This window comes from Amblyomma mixtum, chromosome 2, assembly GCF_055824585.1.
Source record: "Amblyomma mixtum isolate Tamu chromosome 2, ASM5582458v1, whole genome shotgun sequence".
Lineage (NCBI taxonomy): Eukaryota > Metazoa > Arthropoda > Arachnida > Ixodida > Ixodidae > Amblyomma > Amblyomma mixtum.
This window is the reverse complement of record NC_143013.1, coordinates 243,396,814-243,415,869: the sequence shown is the minus strand read 5'-3', so window position 1 is coordinate 243,415,869 and position 19,056 is coordinate 243,396,814. Positions and strand designations below refer to the sequence as shown.

At 44.2% G+C, this 19,056-nt stretch overlaps 1 protein-coding gene across 1 annotated transcript in view; it reads left to right on the top strand.

Moving 5' to 3' along the window:
* The first annotated feature begins 1,366 nt into the window (after positions 1–1,366).
* LOC149363268 (calpain-A-like) overlaps positions 1,367–19,056 on the top strand; it is a 22,521-nt gene continuing 4,831 nt past the window's right edge. The window contains exons 1-7 of the mRNA XM_089573424.1: positions 1,367–1,802; positions 4,226–4,405; positions 6,524–6,593; positions 6,991–7,252; positions 9,444–9,612; positions 9,691–9,756; positions 11,648–11,736. Coding sequence (XP_089429550.1) covers positions 1,770–1,802; positions 4,226–4,405; positions 6,524–6,593; positions 6,991–7,252; positions 9,444–9,612; positions 9,691–9,756; positions 11,648–11,736 — 869 coding nt within the window. The 5' untranslated portion in view covers positions 1,367–1,769. The remainder of the gene's footprint in view (positions 1,803–4,225; positions 4,406–6,523; positions 6,594–6,990; positions 7,253–9,443; positions 9,613–9,690; positions 9,757–11,647; positions 11,737–19,056) is intronic.

Genomic DNA, 19,056 nt, shown 5'->3' with positions numbered 1-19,056 from the left:
GTCGACCGCCGTAGCCGCGCCGTTGCTGCCAAATATGAGCGCAGAAGGAAGCCTATGCAGCGCTTCGCCAGATAATTCCGTCCGGCGAACAGGTTGAAAAAGTGCGGAACTGCTCTCCGGTCACCAACAGAAATGTTTCTAACCACTTGCAACGCGAATGCTTTGAAATATGTGCGTACGCGAGTTGGTTTCGAAGGCAGCATCGCTTGGCGCAGGGTGGGCACGGTACGTTTTTGCCTACACCCCGCGTCGCTGCCGACCGCAGCGCCACCTTTGTTTACAAACATGACGCTTGTCTATAGTCTACGGAGAGAAACGCAGCTAATGGAGATGGGCCTTTAGCATCGCGTGCAACCTCAGGCTCTGGCTTAACGACCGAATTATCTATCGCAGGTCGTGGGTTCGGATCCCACCGGCGGCATGTGGTTGTTTTTCTTCTGCTTTTCTAATCAATTAGCTTTAAGCGATAACATATTCAGTAATATTCTAAGCTGATCAACACCACAAATAAATAAATTATTTAAAATCCCTTGTCTCCCTTGGTTTCTGTGGCTGTTGGCTTCTCTCATATTTATAACGAGCCCCTCATTCCCCTTTCCATGTATATATATATATATATATATATATCGTAATATTTCACTATAACAGTCAATATATCCGCAGATATTCCATCAACAGGCTCGCATTTTTTTGCTACTAACGCTTTTTGGTATCGTCATAAACGTTCTGCATTGATTTTCAATGGCAGCCTTAACTTCTCGGTGCGAGGCATTGGTAGAATAGACCATTACCATTAATATTTCTGTAACAGTACCCCAGAATATTCGAATATTCAAAATTTTTTGCCCAAGAATGTTGTACAGGTGTAAATGTCGTAGGTGATCAGAAAGCGGTGGGAGAGAACGTCAAGGGCGGAACAGCTATAGATATTTCTGTCATGCGGGCATCACGCTATCATGAAGGCCGTCCAGCGCAGTAAAGGATAAATATTCGGCTGAAGCGTGTCATTGGAGTTTTCCCTTAATTTTCAGAGCATCGGGACATTTTGGCCTACTCTAGATGTCGACGACCACTGTTTGAAGGTTGAAGTTTCTTTTGGTTGGGAAGTTCTTCAGGTATTCCATCTCATGAACATACGGTACCGTTAGGATGTCAAGGTATTCGTACCAGGTGTTCACTATGTCAGTTAACGCTTAATCGATTGATTGATTCATTCATTCATTCATTGAGGACTTCTACGGGCCCATCCTAACTTATAGATTATATGACGAACACATCTTAGCTAAAAAAAAAAGACGCAGCTGGTCAGACCTGACCACCAGCCCTCCACTATACGGGGCTCATAGGCCATGATGTTGCTTTGGGAAGTAAGCGTCTAAACATTTACACATTTTTTGCAAGCTTCTAACACCTTCAGCTTTTTGTTTTGCGCCTTCTGGAGTTTACTGTGAAATAGTCGCCTGCTTTCCTCGTCACCGCTGACACAAGCGCAGACGCGTCTGCTTGCCGCCAGGTGTGTGAGGCGCGGCTCAAAAGAGGAAGAGATAAAGAAAGAATATAAGAGCAGAATGGAAACGGAGAAACTTGTGAGCGCATGAGTGGGCTAGGAGACGATAAGGGTTCTTTATCCGGGCATTTGTCAGCGGCAGTACCGTCGTCAATAGCTGCTTGCCGGCAGAGCTGTGCAGCGTATCTGTTTCTTCAAGCCTTCCTATGTGAGGGAAGTTCAAGGTGTTGCAGTCCAAGTGAAGTAAAGACGAAGAAAGAGTATGGAACATTTCAAAAAGGAGAAAGTATACAAGGTAAGCTTCATGCCTGTGGCTTCTGGATTTTTTATTTCCCCAATGGTCCCAGTTTGCGTTAATTTACTCGCCACTAATATTTTAGTTTTTGCTGTACTTCGATGCTTATTATTAGCTTTGTTTTTATTGTACACACGTCTGAAAATCCGCACTTATACAGCCGCATCACTCATTTATTGTTACATTTTTTTTATTTCGTCATTTTTTGAAATTTTATCTGCGTATACTGCTCGCGTTCACATCTTTATAAATATTTGACGTTGAGGTGTGTCAGTGCTGAACGATTTTTTAGAAACATGCGCGGGATATCAGGAAACTGCCAAGAAAACGCCAGTATGACGGGAGGCAAACTTGTGCCCATCTTATGCAGGGCTGCTATAATCACTCGAGGTGTAGAAGCTCAAAGTTGTTTTTATTTGCTAGGGCATGGCCCCAGAACACGTTCTCAGGACAAAATGGCCAGCGATCTGAGTGTACGCGAAAGCCTGCTCGGAGCACCGCAATCTACTCGCGATACCGGCGTCATACACAGTTTCCCACTATTTCCATCAGCCATGTGCTCTCTTCCTATGCTTCAGCAGAAATGGTTCCAATACTTTCGTGAGGTATAGCCTTTGTCAAAAATATTCAGCCCATCAGCTTTTCTTCAAGGACGTGAACTGGGGCTCGTTTCATGTCGCCAATGTTCCGAGTATCTTGAGGGGGAAAAGAACTTTCGTTCTCACATATCCAATGCATTGGTCTTCCATGGTTACAACAATATCCCCACTTGCCGACAGCCGGGTTAACGCCCCTGCGTAGGGACGGGTATGCTCAAAGAAAACGCAGACCACCGCACCAAGTCCATCCGACTAAATTTATCAGATTGTTCATTACCAGATACTCCAGCATAAACCCAGCACCACCTAGACACGGGGCCGAAGTGCTGGTCAGAAGGACGTCGGTTACGTCATCAATTGCAGGCTTTTAAATAGCGGCCGCTTTTCTCCGCAACACAAGAAAAGAAAAGCACGTTAACGGCGTTAATTAACGGTGCCATGAAGGAAGTGCAACAAGGCCTGAAAGGCTGGTGAAATAGAGGAGAAGTTATCGCAGAGTTCATTTGCCCAGTGGCTAACCAACCAGAGTGAAAGAAACGAGGAATGGTTTCGCAAGTTGATGAAAGAGAGGAGATGGAATCGTAATGTTCAACTGCGCTCGAACATCTTCCGTAGAAAAATTTCGTTGCTTTGGAACCAATTTATGCTTATCAACATCAGTGCCAAACCTGAACAGCAAAGCATTTTGTTGTCAGTGCTCTCACTGTTTTTCTTTCGCTTAGGGCTTACTGCCGCCTTAGCAGAAATGTGCCACATGACCCTAAACATAGCATTTACTAAATGATGCTTGGGAAGGAGTGTGGGTAGGTGCTCTCTACATTTCCATCAACCCTCACCTCAACTGTTGTACGCCAAGCCGACTTTACGGTTAGCGTTTTGTTCCTTCACTTTCCGTACCGTTTCCAACACAACGATAAGTAGTTCACAGTCTCAATAAGGTGGCACTTGGGCGAGTTGGTGCGACATTGCGAAAAGTGACAGCTTCGCCCACATCGGTGCCCTCGAGATCTCGCGCCCAAGCTGTGCTCACACTTTATCCGGAAAAGTTTTGCTGTGGTAAAGAGACAAAAGCTGGATGCTGAAAAGCAGCGAAAAGATTGCTGGCATGCATGAAGCAGTGCGAAGGGAATATGCGTCCTCTTCGTCCAACAAAAAATGGGACGTGCGGTGTTTACTGGCATGTCGCACATGCCATACGTCAGGAAAACTGTATTCGAACTATTCTGCGACTTGGTAGTCAGCCATCCGAGCAGCGGAATTACAGATTCGGCTGGCCGTTAAAGCACTTTGCAGCAGTCAACGAGTCGCGATTGATTTGCTTTTGACGCGCAGGAACGGGCTATTTCTTTGTTGTTCGCTGTTTGGCTATTTGTTGTTGTGGCCTGTTTTTTTTTTTTGTCTATTCTCAAGACGCGCCTCCTTCGCTACCTCTTTTCCGTGTAAAAGTCTGGTGTAAAAATTGCATCCTGTGAACTATAGCCCTGCAAGGCCCCGGCGACACGGTATTACCTGCGGTTTCAACAATTAGCGACAGCATCCCACCGTCTTCCCAGCGAGCAGTGTTGCATGTCCAAATTCACGTAGTTGTTTTAGACTCGACTTGAAATGTGAAAACTGAAATTCAACGCTTTCAAAACTGCGTAATGCTCATATTTATTTTGTGCGTTCTTGGCACAGCTCTGTAGTTGCTGCTAAATGAGATTTTTCATCTGCTACATAGATGATTGCATCGCCTAGCTTAAGTTAAGATAGTCATAATAGTCTGATTCACAGCCATATGTTGTGTTTCGATTTCGTTATTAACATATGCGCCCTGGTGCGTAGTTCGGTGAACGTTTTTCAGGAATCGAGACGAAAAACACCGAGTCTCAAGACTACGACGCATTGCTGGAGCATTGCAAGAATACGGAGAACCTCTTCGAGGATCCGGAGTTCCCCTGCACTGCAGCCAGTGTCTTTGGCCCCAGAGAACCCCAGTTCGGTGTTGTGTGGAAAAGGCCTTGGGTGAGAACCCATGGCAATGTCTTCCTTGTTTTGTTTTTTTTTGGACTTTATTGGACTTTATTCGCCAGGACCGAGTCCTAGCTATTATCTGGTATTGACATTGGGAAGCCTGGAGGGAGAAAGAGGGAAAAGAACAGCTTCATGTGATGAGAGCTTGGCCTCTGGTGGTCGGCCGCATGACGGCACGATTCCCCGTTATTTTCTTTGTTTTCTCCTCCTTGTTTTTGGTACGAGCGCGCAGGCATTAGCCACAGCCGCAGCCTTGGTCGTAGCTCACTGTCCGTCTTCGCCGCAATTTGACACAACTGTATTGATGGGGAAAGAATGATTGCGAAGAAGAGCACTGAAGAGTTTAGACCGAAGAGCAAAAATACAGCATGTCTATACCTGTTCAATGGTCACGATGGAGAATCATGCATGTCGAAATTTTATACTGAGTGTTTGTTGTCAGGCTTTCATGCAACATTAGGCTTGACATGTTTCTTGGATTTTGAATTGCTGATACGGAAATTTCCACTGTACAGTCCACACTCAGCGTATAGTCCGCAGGGCTAAATTTTTGCAGAAAAAAAATATTTTTTATTAGATTTTTCATAGACATTTTATTGCTGACAGCAGCCAGGCGCAAAAAAAAAATTATGTTAACGCAGAGCGAAGGCACAACAAAACCTGATTATAAAACAAGCGTTGGCAATTTTATGCCATATTTGGCAATGTAAAAGAAATTACTCTATAGCCTGCGCCAATATATAGTCCGCTAAGCGATAAATTTCACCTTATAAACCGGTACAGCCTATAATATATAGAGAGAAAATTAGGGTAAATTCATTATCTCCGTACGTAGTCTTTTCTTGGCCGTCTTTGGCTAAACACCACATCAGTGTTGTTCAACTTCAACACCAAATATTCGCGCCAAGCCAAGTAAGTAAATGTATGCGGGTGTGCGTCTGGGATGGTGGGATGAAACGATTATATTACAATTTCAATCAGCACGTTGCAAAATCGCCCAAGTCATAATTAAGGTTGGTTGATTCGGAAGCATCATGAACATATACAGCATGACCGGAGACACAGTGGTGGACGGAGCTCTATAGAAACAATAGAAAGCACCATGTATCGTCTATTGTTTATCCTTCACTGAATGTCTCCGTTCTGTCTGTACGGTTCATGTTCGTGGTGGTGTGCACTGTATATACAAACCTGTTAGAAAATTACCAAACAGCCAGGCTTGCTCGTGGCACGTGCATTGCGGCTTGCATATCATTTTAACTACTTAAAATTATCTAAAATGATCTTTACAACTTTGATCACATATATTTCAGAAATGGGGAAGGGTAGAAAGGTTCGGCTTACGGCATAATGCTCACACACACTTAAAGTTTAGCTTGTTTTTTCGGGTTAGTTGATTAAACATTTCCTGTGGTAGTCTTCATATTCGTGAGGTGGGTTTGTCTCTCTTCACAGAGGCGTCAGTAACCTCGACTGTTTATATGGACATGTTGCAACCATTTGCATTGCCACAGACCCAAGAACCGCAACCTGACATCATCTTTCCGCATAATTGTGCCCCTCCTCACTGGGCCTTCATCGTTAGGGTCGCCTCGAACGACCCATTTCCAGGTCGCTGGATTGGCACTGCAGCACACACTCCCTGGCCTCCAAGGTCTTCAGACATAGCCCCATTAGATATTTCTCTTCGGGGCCTCGTGAAGGATGTGGTCTACCAGACCCCGGTGCGGGACCTGCAGCAGGAACTGCTAGCTCGCATCACAACGGCAATCACAAACGTTAATGAGTGCACCAGCGCGAGCATGGCAAGAATTAGAATGTCGCTTAGAAATCCTGCATGCTACAGATGGCTCACAAATTGAACTCTGTTGAACTGCTGCCAAAACTTTAACAGTGTGTGAACATATGCAGCAAGCCGCACCTTTCTACCTATCCTCATTACTGAACTATATGTGATCAAAGTTGTAATCATGTTGTAAAACCATCTATATGGAGGGTTGGAACAACTGGGAACGTTTGAAAAGGGCGTTGCCTTTTGAATTAAGATGCTTTATCGTTAGCTGTGCGTGGGCTTTGTAGCATTCACGAATTGTGTCATCGTATTGGCAGGAAATCACCGAAAACCCGGAGTTCATGACGGAAGGCTTCAGTCGTTTTGACGTCACGCAAGGATCGCTGGGTGAGTACATCACAGACTGTCTTTCAACCTGAAGAAATGATGAAATTTGTAATAAGGGAGCGAATTACTCATCGGCATCCACCCTAGTGCAATCACACGGCTACAAAGAAAGTTATACAGCTTCCACGGAAAGTTGGTAGATAAGGAAAAATTCTTCTTGGTACGGGTTCGAACCCGGGGTCACCGCTTCACCGGAGCACTCGCTCTACCAACTGAGCTAACCGGGACTTTTAGTATATGGTAGGGCGAGAGCGAATTGATCAACAACTCGAAGTGGATACAGTGTTCAGCCTATCCGCAGTTCCCTTTCACCCAACCGCCGGAAGTAAGTAGACTTGGGAGTGACTGAGGCCAGAGTTATTAGCTAGACCCTTAACACTCATCGCTCAAATTCCAGGAAACTGCTGGGTGGCCGCTGCCATCGCCACCCTAACCATGCACCCGAAGCTGCTGGAGAATGTTGTGCCTGCGGGACAGAGCTTCGCGGAAGGAGAGTACGCAGGTATCTTCCACTTCCGCCTTTGGAGGTTCAACAGGTGGATCGACGTGCCTGTTGACGACCGGCTTCCGGTGAACGAGATGACCGGCAGACTGGCCTTCATGACCTCCAGCACCGACGGAGAGTTCTGGAGCGCGCTGCTCGAGAAAGCCTACGCCAAGTGAGCACACACACAGCTGCTAGTTGAACATTTCGGAAGTCAGCATTTACTTGGACTTGCAATGGTATATTAACGGAGTGCTGAAACTAGTCACGTTGTGCAGAAGTGTGCTGCAGTATTACTATTTTCTGCGTGAGCTGTATGGCTGAGTTGTCGCTTTCCGGGTGTCGAGTACGGGGATGGAGATCACACGCGAGCCCACTTGTAAGGAACCCGGCGATCACGGCGGTCGCCTTCTTTGTCACCGAGATTCGCAGCAAAGAAGTGATTGGGATTGGGCTCGTTAGAATACGGTCATTTCAAAGGCTGCGCTGCTTTTCGTTTATCGTCGGGCCGTAGTCACGTGTACTTGTTTTCTCCGTTTCAATCTTCTGGGGAAAAAAAAACTCAGTTGGTAGATTGCGCTCAAAGTCTCTGTTCGTCTCTGTAGTACGTCCCAAGCAGCGCACCCTTTGAAATGCTCGCAGTAAGTGCAGTTCCTCTCTCGCAGAAAAAAATGCAAAGTCAAGCAGAAGTAGCTCTTATTTCATGAAAAAGCCCGTTAAGCACTTCTGCATCTTCATTCAAGCCCAGCACAGCTTTCCAAACTTTTCAGAGTGGTGAAGGGGTTCTCTTCGAAATCGTTTCTGCCAACGAGTTTTAGGGATTGAATGCGCACTGCATCCGTCCGGCAGTAGCGCAGAAGTTGCGAAAACCGACTGGAGAACGCGCATCACGTGACTGGCTCAGCCAGCAATGATACCGCGTGACTGTCAGTAAGTGTTTTCAGGTTGCTGCCATTGGTTTATCACCCACCGTGTAGTTTTTAACAAACGCTGGACATCCCTGTTTCATGCGCACCGCTCTTCTTCCACTTTATAACTGGCGCACGTGCATGCACTAACTGACACTGAAGCCCTTCCATGCGCGCTTGGCCGGTGGTTTCAAAGGTAAATTTTAACAGGAATGCTGTTTAAGCCGGAGGTTGATCTGTTAGTCGTGCGCAGTGGTGGCTCTGTTCGCAGTAATGTGCTCACCCACGGACGACTGACACCACCTGTCGAAGCAGACGACAACTATTGTATTAGTTGCGGTCCACTCTCTCAGGGGGCGTCAGACGTCCAGAAAAAAAAGCTGAGCATGGTGGCCCGTCCCAAGGAGGACGCTCCTATCCATCCATCCAACCATACATCTATGGTAAAGCCCCTGTGGGTGGTGCTGAAATAAACACTTGTACGTACTGATGACTGTGTTCGTTGATCTTGGAGGGGGGCACTACAGACGACAACAGATATAAATGAGTAGAAACACGGCTAAATTAGTCAACAAAACTCTAACAGCATCGCTGTGTCATCCGTCTTACATGAGAGTGTAATCTGCCTTACATTTTTTATCGCTTTTTTGAGGTCACCACGTTGTTTTGGAAGTGTGTGTGTGTGAAAGGGGGGGGGGGAGCCAGCTTTTCGGTCTCCATGCTGGCTGGAAGCATGTGTTTTTCGACTACGGGGCCGAATTTACGGCGCGTTTTCATAAGCTCTAATCGATTTAAACAGTGACGTTCGTTCACTGTATCTGTGACGAAATTCGTTTGCTCTAATATATATTTTGACGGTCGCACACGCCTCGTTCGTAATAAGCAGGCGTTCGTTATAACTGCGGCCGTCATAAATGGGCTCAACATTAATACAAATTACCCTGTTCTTGCTTGACGGAAGCTGAAAAAAGTGTATACTAAATAATCATGTTGTGGTACACGTGTTCCTCAATTAAATATAAGTTCTATCCTTGAAGCATGAACGCGCCTCATTGCTGCATACATTTGACCCTGACCCACAGTGCTGAAGATCTCTTCCGCGAGCAATTGGCAGGCGCCGATTGGGGGCGCTTCTTGTATTACCTTATGCGTTAAGGTACGTAGATTTGCGTGCAGTACAGAAGTTACATCAGGAAATGTCATGTTGCTTTAATGCTTATTTTCGGTAATGCACAGAACATATTTGCTTCCGTAAAGCATAGCCATAAACGGCTGATTGGAGCTTCGCTGTCGCGCCTCTAGGCATGACGTGCTTGGCACGTGGGTTACTGTTGTTATATTTTCGTATTATCATTTTACGTAACGTGACAAAATATCATTCATCCGCAGTTGCGTCATTACGCGGACCCAAAGAAAGTCACTAAATTAATTAATTAATTAATCACCCTACTTTAACAGGCTGCATGGAAGCTACGATGCACTTCAAGGAGGCTCTGGAGTAGAGGCTTTCACAGCAATCACTGGGGGACTGACCGAGCAGCTCACGCTGACGAGCGAGTCTAAGGATTTCTTTAGGATTCTCCAAAGGTCGCTGGAGCGGAATTCCCTCGTAACATGTTCCATCTTGGTGAGTTCGATTCGGGCAGTTTGAACAGCACTGTCTGCATTGCTGAATGACCTAAAGCTTGCTCCGCAAACTTACCAGGACGATGAGGGGGCAGCCGAGGGCCTCAAAGAGTACCACGAGTACAGCGTCACCGGCGCTGAGAAGGTAAGCAAATTTTCTGGGGATATCAGGGATGCGCAGTGAGTGTAACAACGGTCCACTGCTCCTCAAAAAAGTAAATAGCAATAAAGGAAATTTGAGACAATTCCATGTCATTTCATTTCCGTCCGCTTTTATTGTCATTGCTTAAACATCATCTGTAAAAAATTACCTCTTTTTACAGACACAGTAATATTTATTACTGTTAGGCGTGGAGGAAACGATCAGTTTAGTGGAGCATTTTTACTGATGGAAACATAACAAGAAAAAAAACATATTCGCAATAAACATACAATAAACAGGCAGTTTCAAAACGATTTGCTCTTTTACAATTTTTCCTTTCACAGCAAACCCACTTATTTCCGACCTTTCTATAATTACGAGTCATGTCTTTTATATATACTTAATTACGGCACATTTGATAGTTCAGCGGAGTTCAAGGAATCGATTGTACTGGCATAACTGTACAAGAGGAAACTTGCACTCTACACCTAATTGCACTCTGCACTGCCTGGGCCTTTGCGCACTGCATTGGTCTCGGGGCAACTCGGTCGAAAATTTATCGAATATGTCATTAGACATCTTCGTCGAAGACACGAAATTTGAAATCTCAAGCTTGTTTTAGTACCCCACGCAGAAAAGTTAAGATCTTGACTAAGTGTCTTGGTTAGCGAAGCCAGGCACTTTATTAAATGATGAAAATGGTATATCCATATGAAATATATAGGTGTACTATTTCAAGTTACTTCTATGGATTCATAAATACAAACTCTATCCAACTTCCTCAGGTAATTCATCTCGCTATTCAATCCGAAACCCTACACTTAGACTACCAGCTATAAGAACAAACTATGGACGACAGACATTAAACTTTCAAACAATTAAGATGTTGAACAGAACCAATTTCAATGTAGATTTCTACAAAAGATTTCCTGTATTCAAAAAAGAGTGTAAAAATGTTTTGGTTTCAAGCGGTTTTTCCTTTGCTTTGTAAATACATTGTGTGTTTTTGCATGCGTATTATCAACTAGAAAGAAGGAAGTCAGATAGAAAAAAAATATTTTGTGCTTTCTCTGTTCCAAAGTTCATTATTTTAGCCTTGCTACTACCCTGTTTTTACGCATTTATTTACATTTCATTATCAGATGTGCAAATGTTTTCTTTGATTCACAAGTGCAGTGCCGCTTGCGGAAATGTATTAATATTTTTTTTTTTTGCGCTGAATTTGTATTGGGGGGCCGAGGCCCCGTCAGGCGTTGTTACGCCTTTAGCTTCGGCCCCCCCTTAGACACGTTCTAAGAAAGAAAGAAAGAAAGAAAGAAAGAAAGAAAGAAAGAAAGAAAGAGAGAAAGAAAGAAAGAAAGAAAGAAAGAAAGAAAGAAAGAAAGAAAGAAAGAAAGAAAGAAAGAAAGAAAGAAAGAAAGAAAGAAAGAAAGAAAGAAAGAAAGAAAGAAAGAAAGAAAGAAAGAAAGAAAGAAAGAAAGAAAGAAAGAAAGAAAGAAAGAAAGAAAGAAAGAAAGAAAGAAAGAAATTCAATCAGAATCAGTGAGGCAGCTTGGGAGGTCATTAATGAATATTGAAATCAGAAGATGACCGATAATTGAACCCTCAGGGGCACCTGTGTTAGTAGTTTCATTGTCAAAGACGAAACCAGAGATACTTACAATTCGCTCGTGGTTGGATAGATGGCTGCGTAATAAATAATAAGTTGATAGGCAGATGCGTAATAACACTCACCTATGTGACAAATATGGCAAACAGGGCAACGGAATTATATCTGTTCATTTCCAACGGACAATTTACTTTGAGCACGTATGTAGCTCTCAATAGCCAGAACAGTGCATAGAAAAGCGGGGCCTTTTGTCGATATATTTTGTTCTCGCTGCTATTGCTTCAGGTCTTTGTGGACGAAGACGCAGAAGTGAACCTCATTCGCCTAAGGAACCCCTGGGGAAACGGGGAATGGACCGGACCTTGGTCGGACAGGTAAGGACTGATCAGCCATAGTATTGTGAAGGATTGCACTACAGCGAGGAGGCTTGATGGCACCAATTTGCCGCATTCAAATTTGGTCGCGCCATGTCACATGGAATCACTCTTGTGACGCCAATTAAGTCCATAAATAATTGGTTTGTGGTAGTCATTCATATCTGGTTTCGAAGCATTTTCACTCTCTCTAATAATGGTTTCCTGGCAGTACGATAGTAAATGTTCAGTTCACCCCGTACAAGAAATTTCGTTCTCGCAACCCTCTTGTTTTCAAACCAGGGAGGCCGCGACCTCGCGGGAAAACAAACCCAATGCGACGAGCAGGGCGCGTCCCTACAAAGCCTCTTTCTCTCTCTCCCACTCAGCCCCTTCCGCCATTCCATCTTCCCTCTACGTCTATCCTCACTTGTCGCTAACTCACCCACTCGCTCATTCCTTATGAGACAATCAAATTGTTCCTTTCTTCAAGCATCAACAAAATTAACCGCTTTTGCCTTCAACTCACCGGCGGTTGTAAAAAAATTGGCTGGCGTTTAGCATTGCTTAGAACGAGCATAGTTGTTTGCAGGTGGACACCATCCCCACGTACTTGAAAGCATAATTGAGGTGTCCATTGACCCAGGTAGTATTTTAGACCGCATTTTTGTTTGGTTTGGTTTATTTGGGTTTAACGCTCCAAAGCAACTCAGGCTATGAGGGACGCCCAAAGGCTCCGGAAGTTTCGACCACCTGGGGCTCTTTAACTTGCACTGACATCGCACAGTGCACGGGTCTCGAGAATTTCGCCTCCATCGCAGTTCGGCCGCCGCGGCCGGGTTCGAACCCGCGTCTTTCGGGTCAGCAGCCGAGCGCCGTAACCACTGAGCCACCGCGGCGGTTAAACCACATTTTCATCGAATTTGACCTATTTAATGAAATTCCGCACTACAACTGACACTGAATAGTTATGGCAAACCTTCAAAATGATTGCATCGCATTGTATTCTCAAGTTCGTACCATGTAGAAAGAAAAAAATAAAAATGCGTAACCCTTGGTGGACACCTGACGTTATGCATGCTAAACACAAAGTTAAACGACAAAAAAAAATCTCTCAAGTTAAACTCTTGCCCCAAAACAAGAAATAACCATACTCTTACCATGAAAAAGTATGAAAAGTCGACTAAAGGCTGTTAAATCTCAATACTTCGTTAATACTGTCACTACTTTTATAAGGACGCCCCCAACAAAATTTTTTACCTGTATGAACCTTAAAAAGCATAGGTATAATTCATCCTCGGAAGAGCCTTGAGTCCGCCAATTCACTGAATAATTATTTCTCGTTGGTTTTTAATAATAATAATGGCACAGTTCCTTATAGTCATAACAGAATGAATCGTATCGAACCACTAACTCTGACGGAGATCGGAATACTTAACCTTGTATTTAATCTGGACCCAGAAAAGGGACCAGGGCCTGACAAGATTCCTAATACATTTTATGCGAAGCATATTACTAGAGCTACACTACAGCCCGTCGAGCGCGGCGGTGGAGCTACCATTGACCTTTAGCGTGACCACGTGACACCACGTGACAACATGACGTCACAGCAGAGGAGAGATGGGCTGCCGGCTCGCGCGGTCGGCCGCGGCGGTGGAAGCTCCACATCAGAGGCGCGGCGGCTGACCACGTGACAACATGACGTCACAGCAGAGGAGAGATGGGCTGCCGGCTCGCGCGGTCGGCCGCGGCGGTGGAGGCTCCACATCAGAGGCGCTGCAGCTGACCACGTGACGCTACAGCAGCGGTATAAAGCTGAGCTTGCCTCGCTCTCCGGGCACTTACGAGGCGGCCAGGTGTTGGGATGCCACCTAGAAGCACGGCTGATTTGAACGAGAAGCGAAAGCTTCAGCGTGCCACAGAGACCGATGAAGAGTGGGATGAACGTCTGGCTAAGCGGCGTGCTCAATATGCGGCTCGGCGACAACGTTCTACAAAAGGAAAGTCATGTATTACCAAGCCTAGCCATCAATATGCTTCGCATCTGACTAGACTTAACCTTAGCTAAGCCTCAGCCATTTTTTTTTAAAGATATGCCGAATGGGGCACTAAGTATTTGTACACAAACTTCGATAAATCAATAAAAACATCTATACTCACAAAAGAATGGAAAAACGGTAAAATCCTCCCAAAATACAAGTCAGAACTTACTAACTATAGATAGATCTCAATCCGACTTTTTCACAAGGCCGCTGTGCGCATGCGCGCCTCTTCTCCTCCAGCTCCACTGGCTGAAAATGAAGCCGCCTGTTCCTACTGCGCTTGTGCAGTTCATGTTAGTGACAAGCGCATGCACCAGATGGCGGCAGCTGTCAAGGACACCCCCAAGGGTTAATTATTGTTATTGTTTTTCCTTGTGCATGGTACCAACTTAAGAATGCAATGCGATGCAATCATTTTCAAGGTGGTAGATCTGTAGACACGATTAAACACCTCATACTCAAAAGTGATGGTATCCATCCCGATGTCGATGCAGGCACAGTCACTCTTCCTGAGGCACTAGGATTTAAAGATAACAATGGTCATGTAAATAAATCTGCGGTGGAAGTTAGCAAAAAGCGATTGGAGGATTGATGGCTGAAAAGCGGAGAGGTGATATCAGGTTAGAAGTGTAGGAAACCGTAGTGAAAGAAGATGGCGAATCTTAATGAGAATTAGCAACACAGTTGACCAAAAATAAAGAAAGAAAAGCTGAGCATGGTGGCAGTTTCCACCACCACGTTTCAAAGGGGGCACTTCTATCCGTCCGTCCGTCCGTCCGAACAACGACGGGTGGCTTCAAGGGAGCACAGAGAAGCAAAGAGGGCGCAGTTATCTGTAGAGGAAATAGGAAAAAAATGGGAATCTTATCGACAAAAGCAACAGCAAGTTCAGGTCCTAGTCCAGGCTAAAATAAAGCAGTCTTCTGATAAATGGCTGGCTGAAGTTCGCGAGGCAAATAAAGGGGGGCCAAGAAAATTCTGGAACCATATAAGCTGGTTGGGAAAAACAAATCAAAGAAAGCAGGAACAGATTATAGATGCTGAGGGAAAATGTTTAGAGGGAGACGATGCTGTGGACTACATTACGTCATTTATAGCTGCGTCTTTTAGCAACGCCAATGGGGTAATCTCCCCAAGTGAGGCGGCAACACAGAACAGCACAAAAAATAACAGCTTAGAACTGACTAGTCTTAACTGGGAAAAGGCGGAAGCGAATATTCCTAAAACCACATCCGCAGGGATAGACAAAATTCCAATTAAGCTGATCAATGAACTTGGCCCAAGAAGCAAGGGCGCGCTGATAAAAGCATTGGAGGCAGTCATAACAAATCAGCAAATTCCGCACAGCTGGAGACAGAGTAAAATGAATTTGATTTATAAAGGGAAAGGAGATAAGATGAACATAAAATCCTTCTGTCCGATTACGATAACATCTGTTATGTACAGGCTGGCAATGCAGGCGGTGAAATTAAAAATGCAGTCATGGGTAGAAGGGAATAGGATACTCGGAGAACTTCAGAATGGGTTCAGAAGGGGTAGGCGGTTAGATGATAGCCTGTTCGTGCTTACCCAATGTATAGAGATAGCTGAGGCGGAAAATAGACCTCTGTTTTTAGCCTTTCTGGACATAAGCGGTGCATACGAAAACGTGAACAGGGAACTCCTGTGGAGCATATTGAAAGATTTAGGTATTGGTGATGAGGTAATTGATTTTCTACAGGAAATCTACCGAGATAATGAAGTTGAAATTACATGGGAAGGAAAAAAAAGTACCACAACTGTGGGGGTCCACAAAGGATTAAGGCAAGGTTGTCCTCTATCACCGCTGCTGTTCATGCTTTACGTGATAAATATTGAAAGAAGGCTAGAAGAAAGTAATCTGGGTTATAATCTATCGTACAGGTTATGCGGAAATGTAGTTGAGCAGCGACTCCCGGGTTTAATGTATGCAGACGATATTGTACTGTTAGCAGATAGCCAGGAAGATTTACAAACTTTGGTTAATTGCTGTGGAGACGAAGGAGACGCTCTAAGATTCAGTTTTAGCGCAACTAAATCAGGTGTGATGATTTTTAACGATACAACTGATCAGGTGCTTAAAATACAAGGCCACGAAATACCCAAAGTGGCCGAATACAAATACCTCGGGATATGGCTAAACGAAGGGCAGATATACACGGAAAAGCATGAACAGGCTCTTAGGGCAAAAGGACGAAGAGACGCCGGGATAATGAAACATAGGGCATTATGGGGGTACAACAAATATGAAATACTAAGAGGTATTTGGAAAGGAATAATGGTGCCGGGACTTACTTTCGGCAATGCGGCTCTGTGCTTAAGGGCAGAAGTTCAGTCGAGATTAGACGTAAATCAGAGAGCTGTTGGAAGATTAGCACTAGGTGCCCACGGCAAAACCACAAACGAGGCAGTACAAGGGGATATGAGCTGGGCATCGTTCGAGGCACGGGAAGCTAAGAGTAAAATACTATATGAAGAACGCCTGAGGAAATTGGATGATAACAGATGGGCAGCTAAGGTATTTAAATATTTATACAGAAAGAACGTTGACTCACAGTGGCGGAAAAGAACTAGAAAACTAACCAGTAAATATGCCGGTCATGAGGACGGAGAAAGAAAGAGCATTAAACGACAGGTTAAAAACGCGGAAGTTAAAAATTGGATGAATTCAATGGAAAAGAAACATAGTGTAGAACTATATCGATTCTGGAAAAGGCAGATCAGGAAAGAATTTTTCTATGATAACTCAAGAGGCAGTGCCCTACTTTTTGAAGCTAGATCAGGGTGTCTTAGAACGCGCAGCTACAAAAAGAAATTTAACGAAGAAGACACATGTGCAGTGTGTGGTAGATCTGTGGAAACAATTGAACACCTCATAATCAAATGTGATGGTATCCATCCGGATGTCGATGCAGGCACAGTCACTCTTTCTGAGGCCCTAGGGTTTAAAGATAACAATGGTCATGTAAATAAATCTGCAGTGGAAGTCAGCAAAAAAGCGATTGGAGGATTGGTGGCTGAAAAGCAGAGATGTGGCATAAGGTTAGAATTGTAGGAAGCCGTAGGCAAAGGTGATGGAGAATCTTAATGAGAATTGCCAACACAGTAAACAAAAAATAATAAATAAAGAAAAGCTGAGCATGGTGGCAATTGCCACCACCCCGTTTCAAAGGGGACGCTCCTATCCATCCATCCATCCATCCGTCCGTCCGTCCGTCCGTCAGTCCGTCCGTCCATCCGTCCGTCCATCCATCCATCCATCCATCCATCCATCCATCCATCCATCCATCCATCCATCCATCCACAGACTTGCCACTTCGCAGGCGCAGCTTATTCCCCGTGGATCCATATGGCGCCTGCGTCTCCCACATGCGCTTGTTTTCAATCAGTAGCAGACGAATTTTTGTCACTCCAGAGGGTGCCACATCTTGTGAGGCAGATTGCCTGCTCATTGTCCAACATACTGGAACAGATTACCTTTAAACACAACTATTTTTCTCGAAAATGAATGTATATTATCATCATTTCAACATGGCTTCAACCAAGTGCCATCAGCGGTAGCAGAACTTCTCACAGAATTTATGCCCAACTTATCCGAGAGCATAGAAAGTCAGAAACAAGCATACCTAATACTAATTGCTTTTTCCAAGGCGTTTGATCAGGTTACACATACTGACCTAATTAATAAGCTAAAAACTACATTAGGGCATGGATCAATAGTTAACTGAAATAGGTCAAGCCAACCACAGTTTGTAGAAATTAACCAATAAGTTTCCCTGGTAGTTCAAATGACATCTGTCACCGCGGTGGCTCAGCGGTTACGGTGCTCGGCTGCTGACCCGAAAGACGCGGATTCGATCCCGGCCGCGGCGGCTAGAATTTCTTTGGAGGAGAAATTCTAGAGGCCTGTGTACTGTGCGATGTCAGTGCACGTTAAAGAACCCCAGATGGCCCAAATTTCCGGAGCCTTCCACTACGGCGTCTCTCATAGCCTTGAAAGAATGTCGTACGCCAAAAAAGGACGAAACAGGAAGGAAAAAACACAGAACAGGAAAGAGGCGCAACTTCCAACTTTAATAATAGGAAAGGAAACCAGGCAATGTACCAACTAACATTCTTTCAAGACAATGTACCAACTAACTCGACAAAAAGTTCTACTCATAGCCTTAGTCGCTTTGGGACGTTAAACCACATAAACCAAACCAAACCATCAAATGACATCTGGTGTTCCCCAGGGTTGCATCTCGGCCCCTGTCCTCTTTCTCATCTTTAACAGGGACTTAGCGTCTAATTTTAACATACGACTCTTCGCATAAAACTTCATTATTTATCGGGAAATCACATTCCATAGCCATGGAGCTATTAAAAAATGGTGCCCCGAGTCGCAGATGACTCTCAAAGTTACTAAAACAACCTATAAGACAATAACAAGGAGAAACCACTAATCTGTATTTCCATACACTATTAACGATAAACCAATCAGTGCACTGAATGTACATATCTCAGCCCATGAATGCACACATAATGAAACAAGAAGGATACCAGCACTGAAAACTCGTGCTAAACTCGCGCGGCTTAAGCTCATGTACTAATTCATCGCCACCTAAAACTAGATAGCGCAAAATAAATTTCATCTTCACAAGGAAGACCAACGCGTAATAAACATTCCCATACACTTAAAGAGTATCATTTCCAACCTGACTGCTTTGAACACTAATTTTTTTTCCGTTAGCAACTAGAGAATGGAAGAGTTTACATCTTTCAATTACTAACAGTTTGTCATTAGAAATGTTCACGCCGCAGTTGAGAATATATAATACATAGTTAGCAGATGATTCTACAAGTGATCCTTCGTTATTGATATTGCGCCTCTACTCTGTTAGTGTACGGTTATTCGTGTTTTAACTTTGTATTTCGACTGTGAGGATATACACCAACTAGCAATCATGTATTTGTATCTCGCGGTGCGTCCTATTGCATTCGGTTGCATTGTATAGTGTTTAAAGAAATTTCTTGTCTCTAGTGTTGCTGTCTTTTAGAAGATGGAACCCGACGTTGTGTTATTTTGTCTTTTTATAGTTATGTTAGATATTTCTGTGCTAGATTAGTTAATTATTGTGGTTCTGCCTTACGCTTGCCATTTGTTGTTTTTCATGTAAATGCTCACCGAGTAATGCGTTCTTTTCAATCGTTCTTACTGACTCTGCAATGCCCTCCTGGAATAATCCCAGATGGGATTAGCAGTATGTATAAGAAAATGAATAGATTAATTCATAAGTAA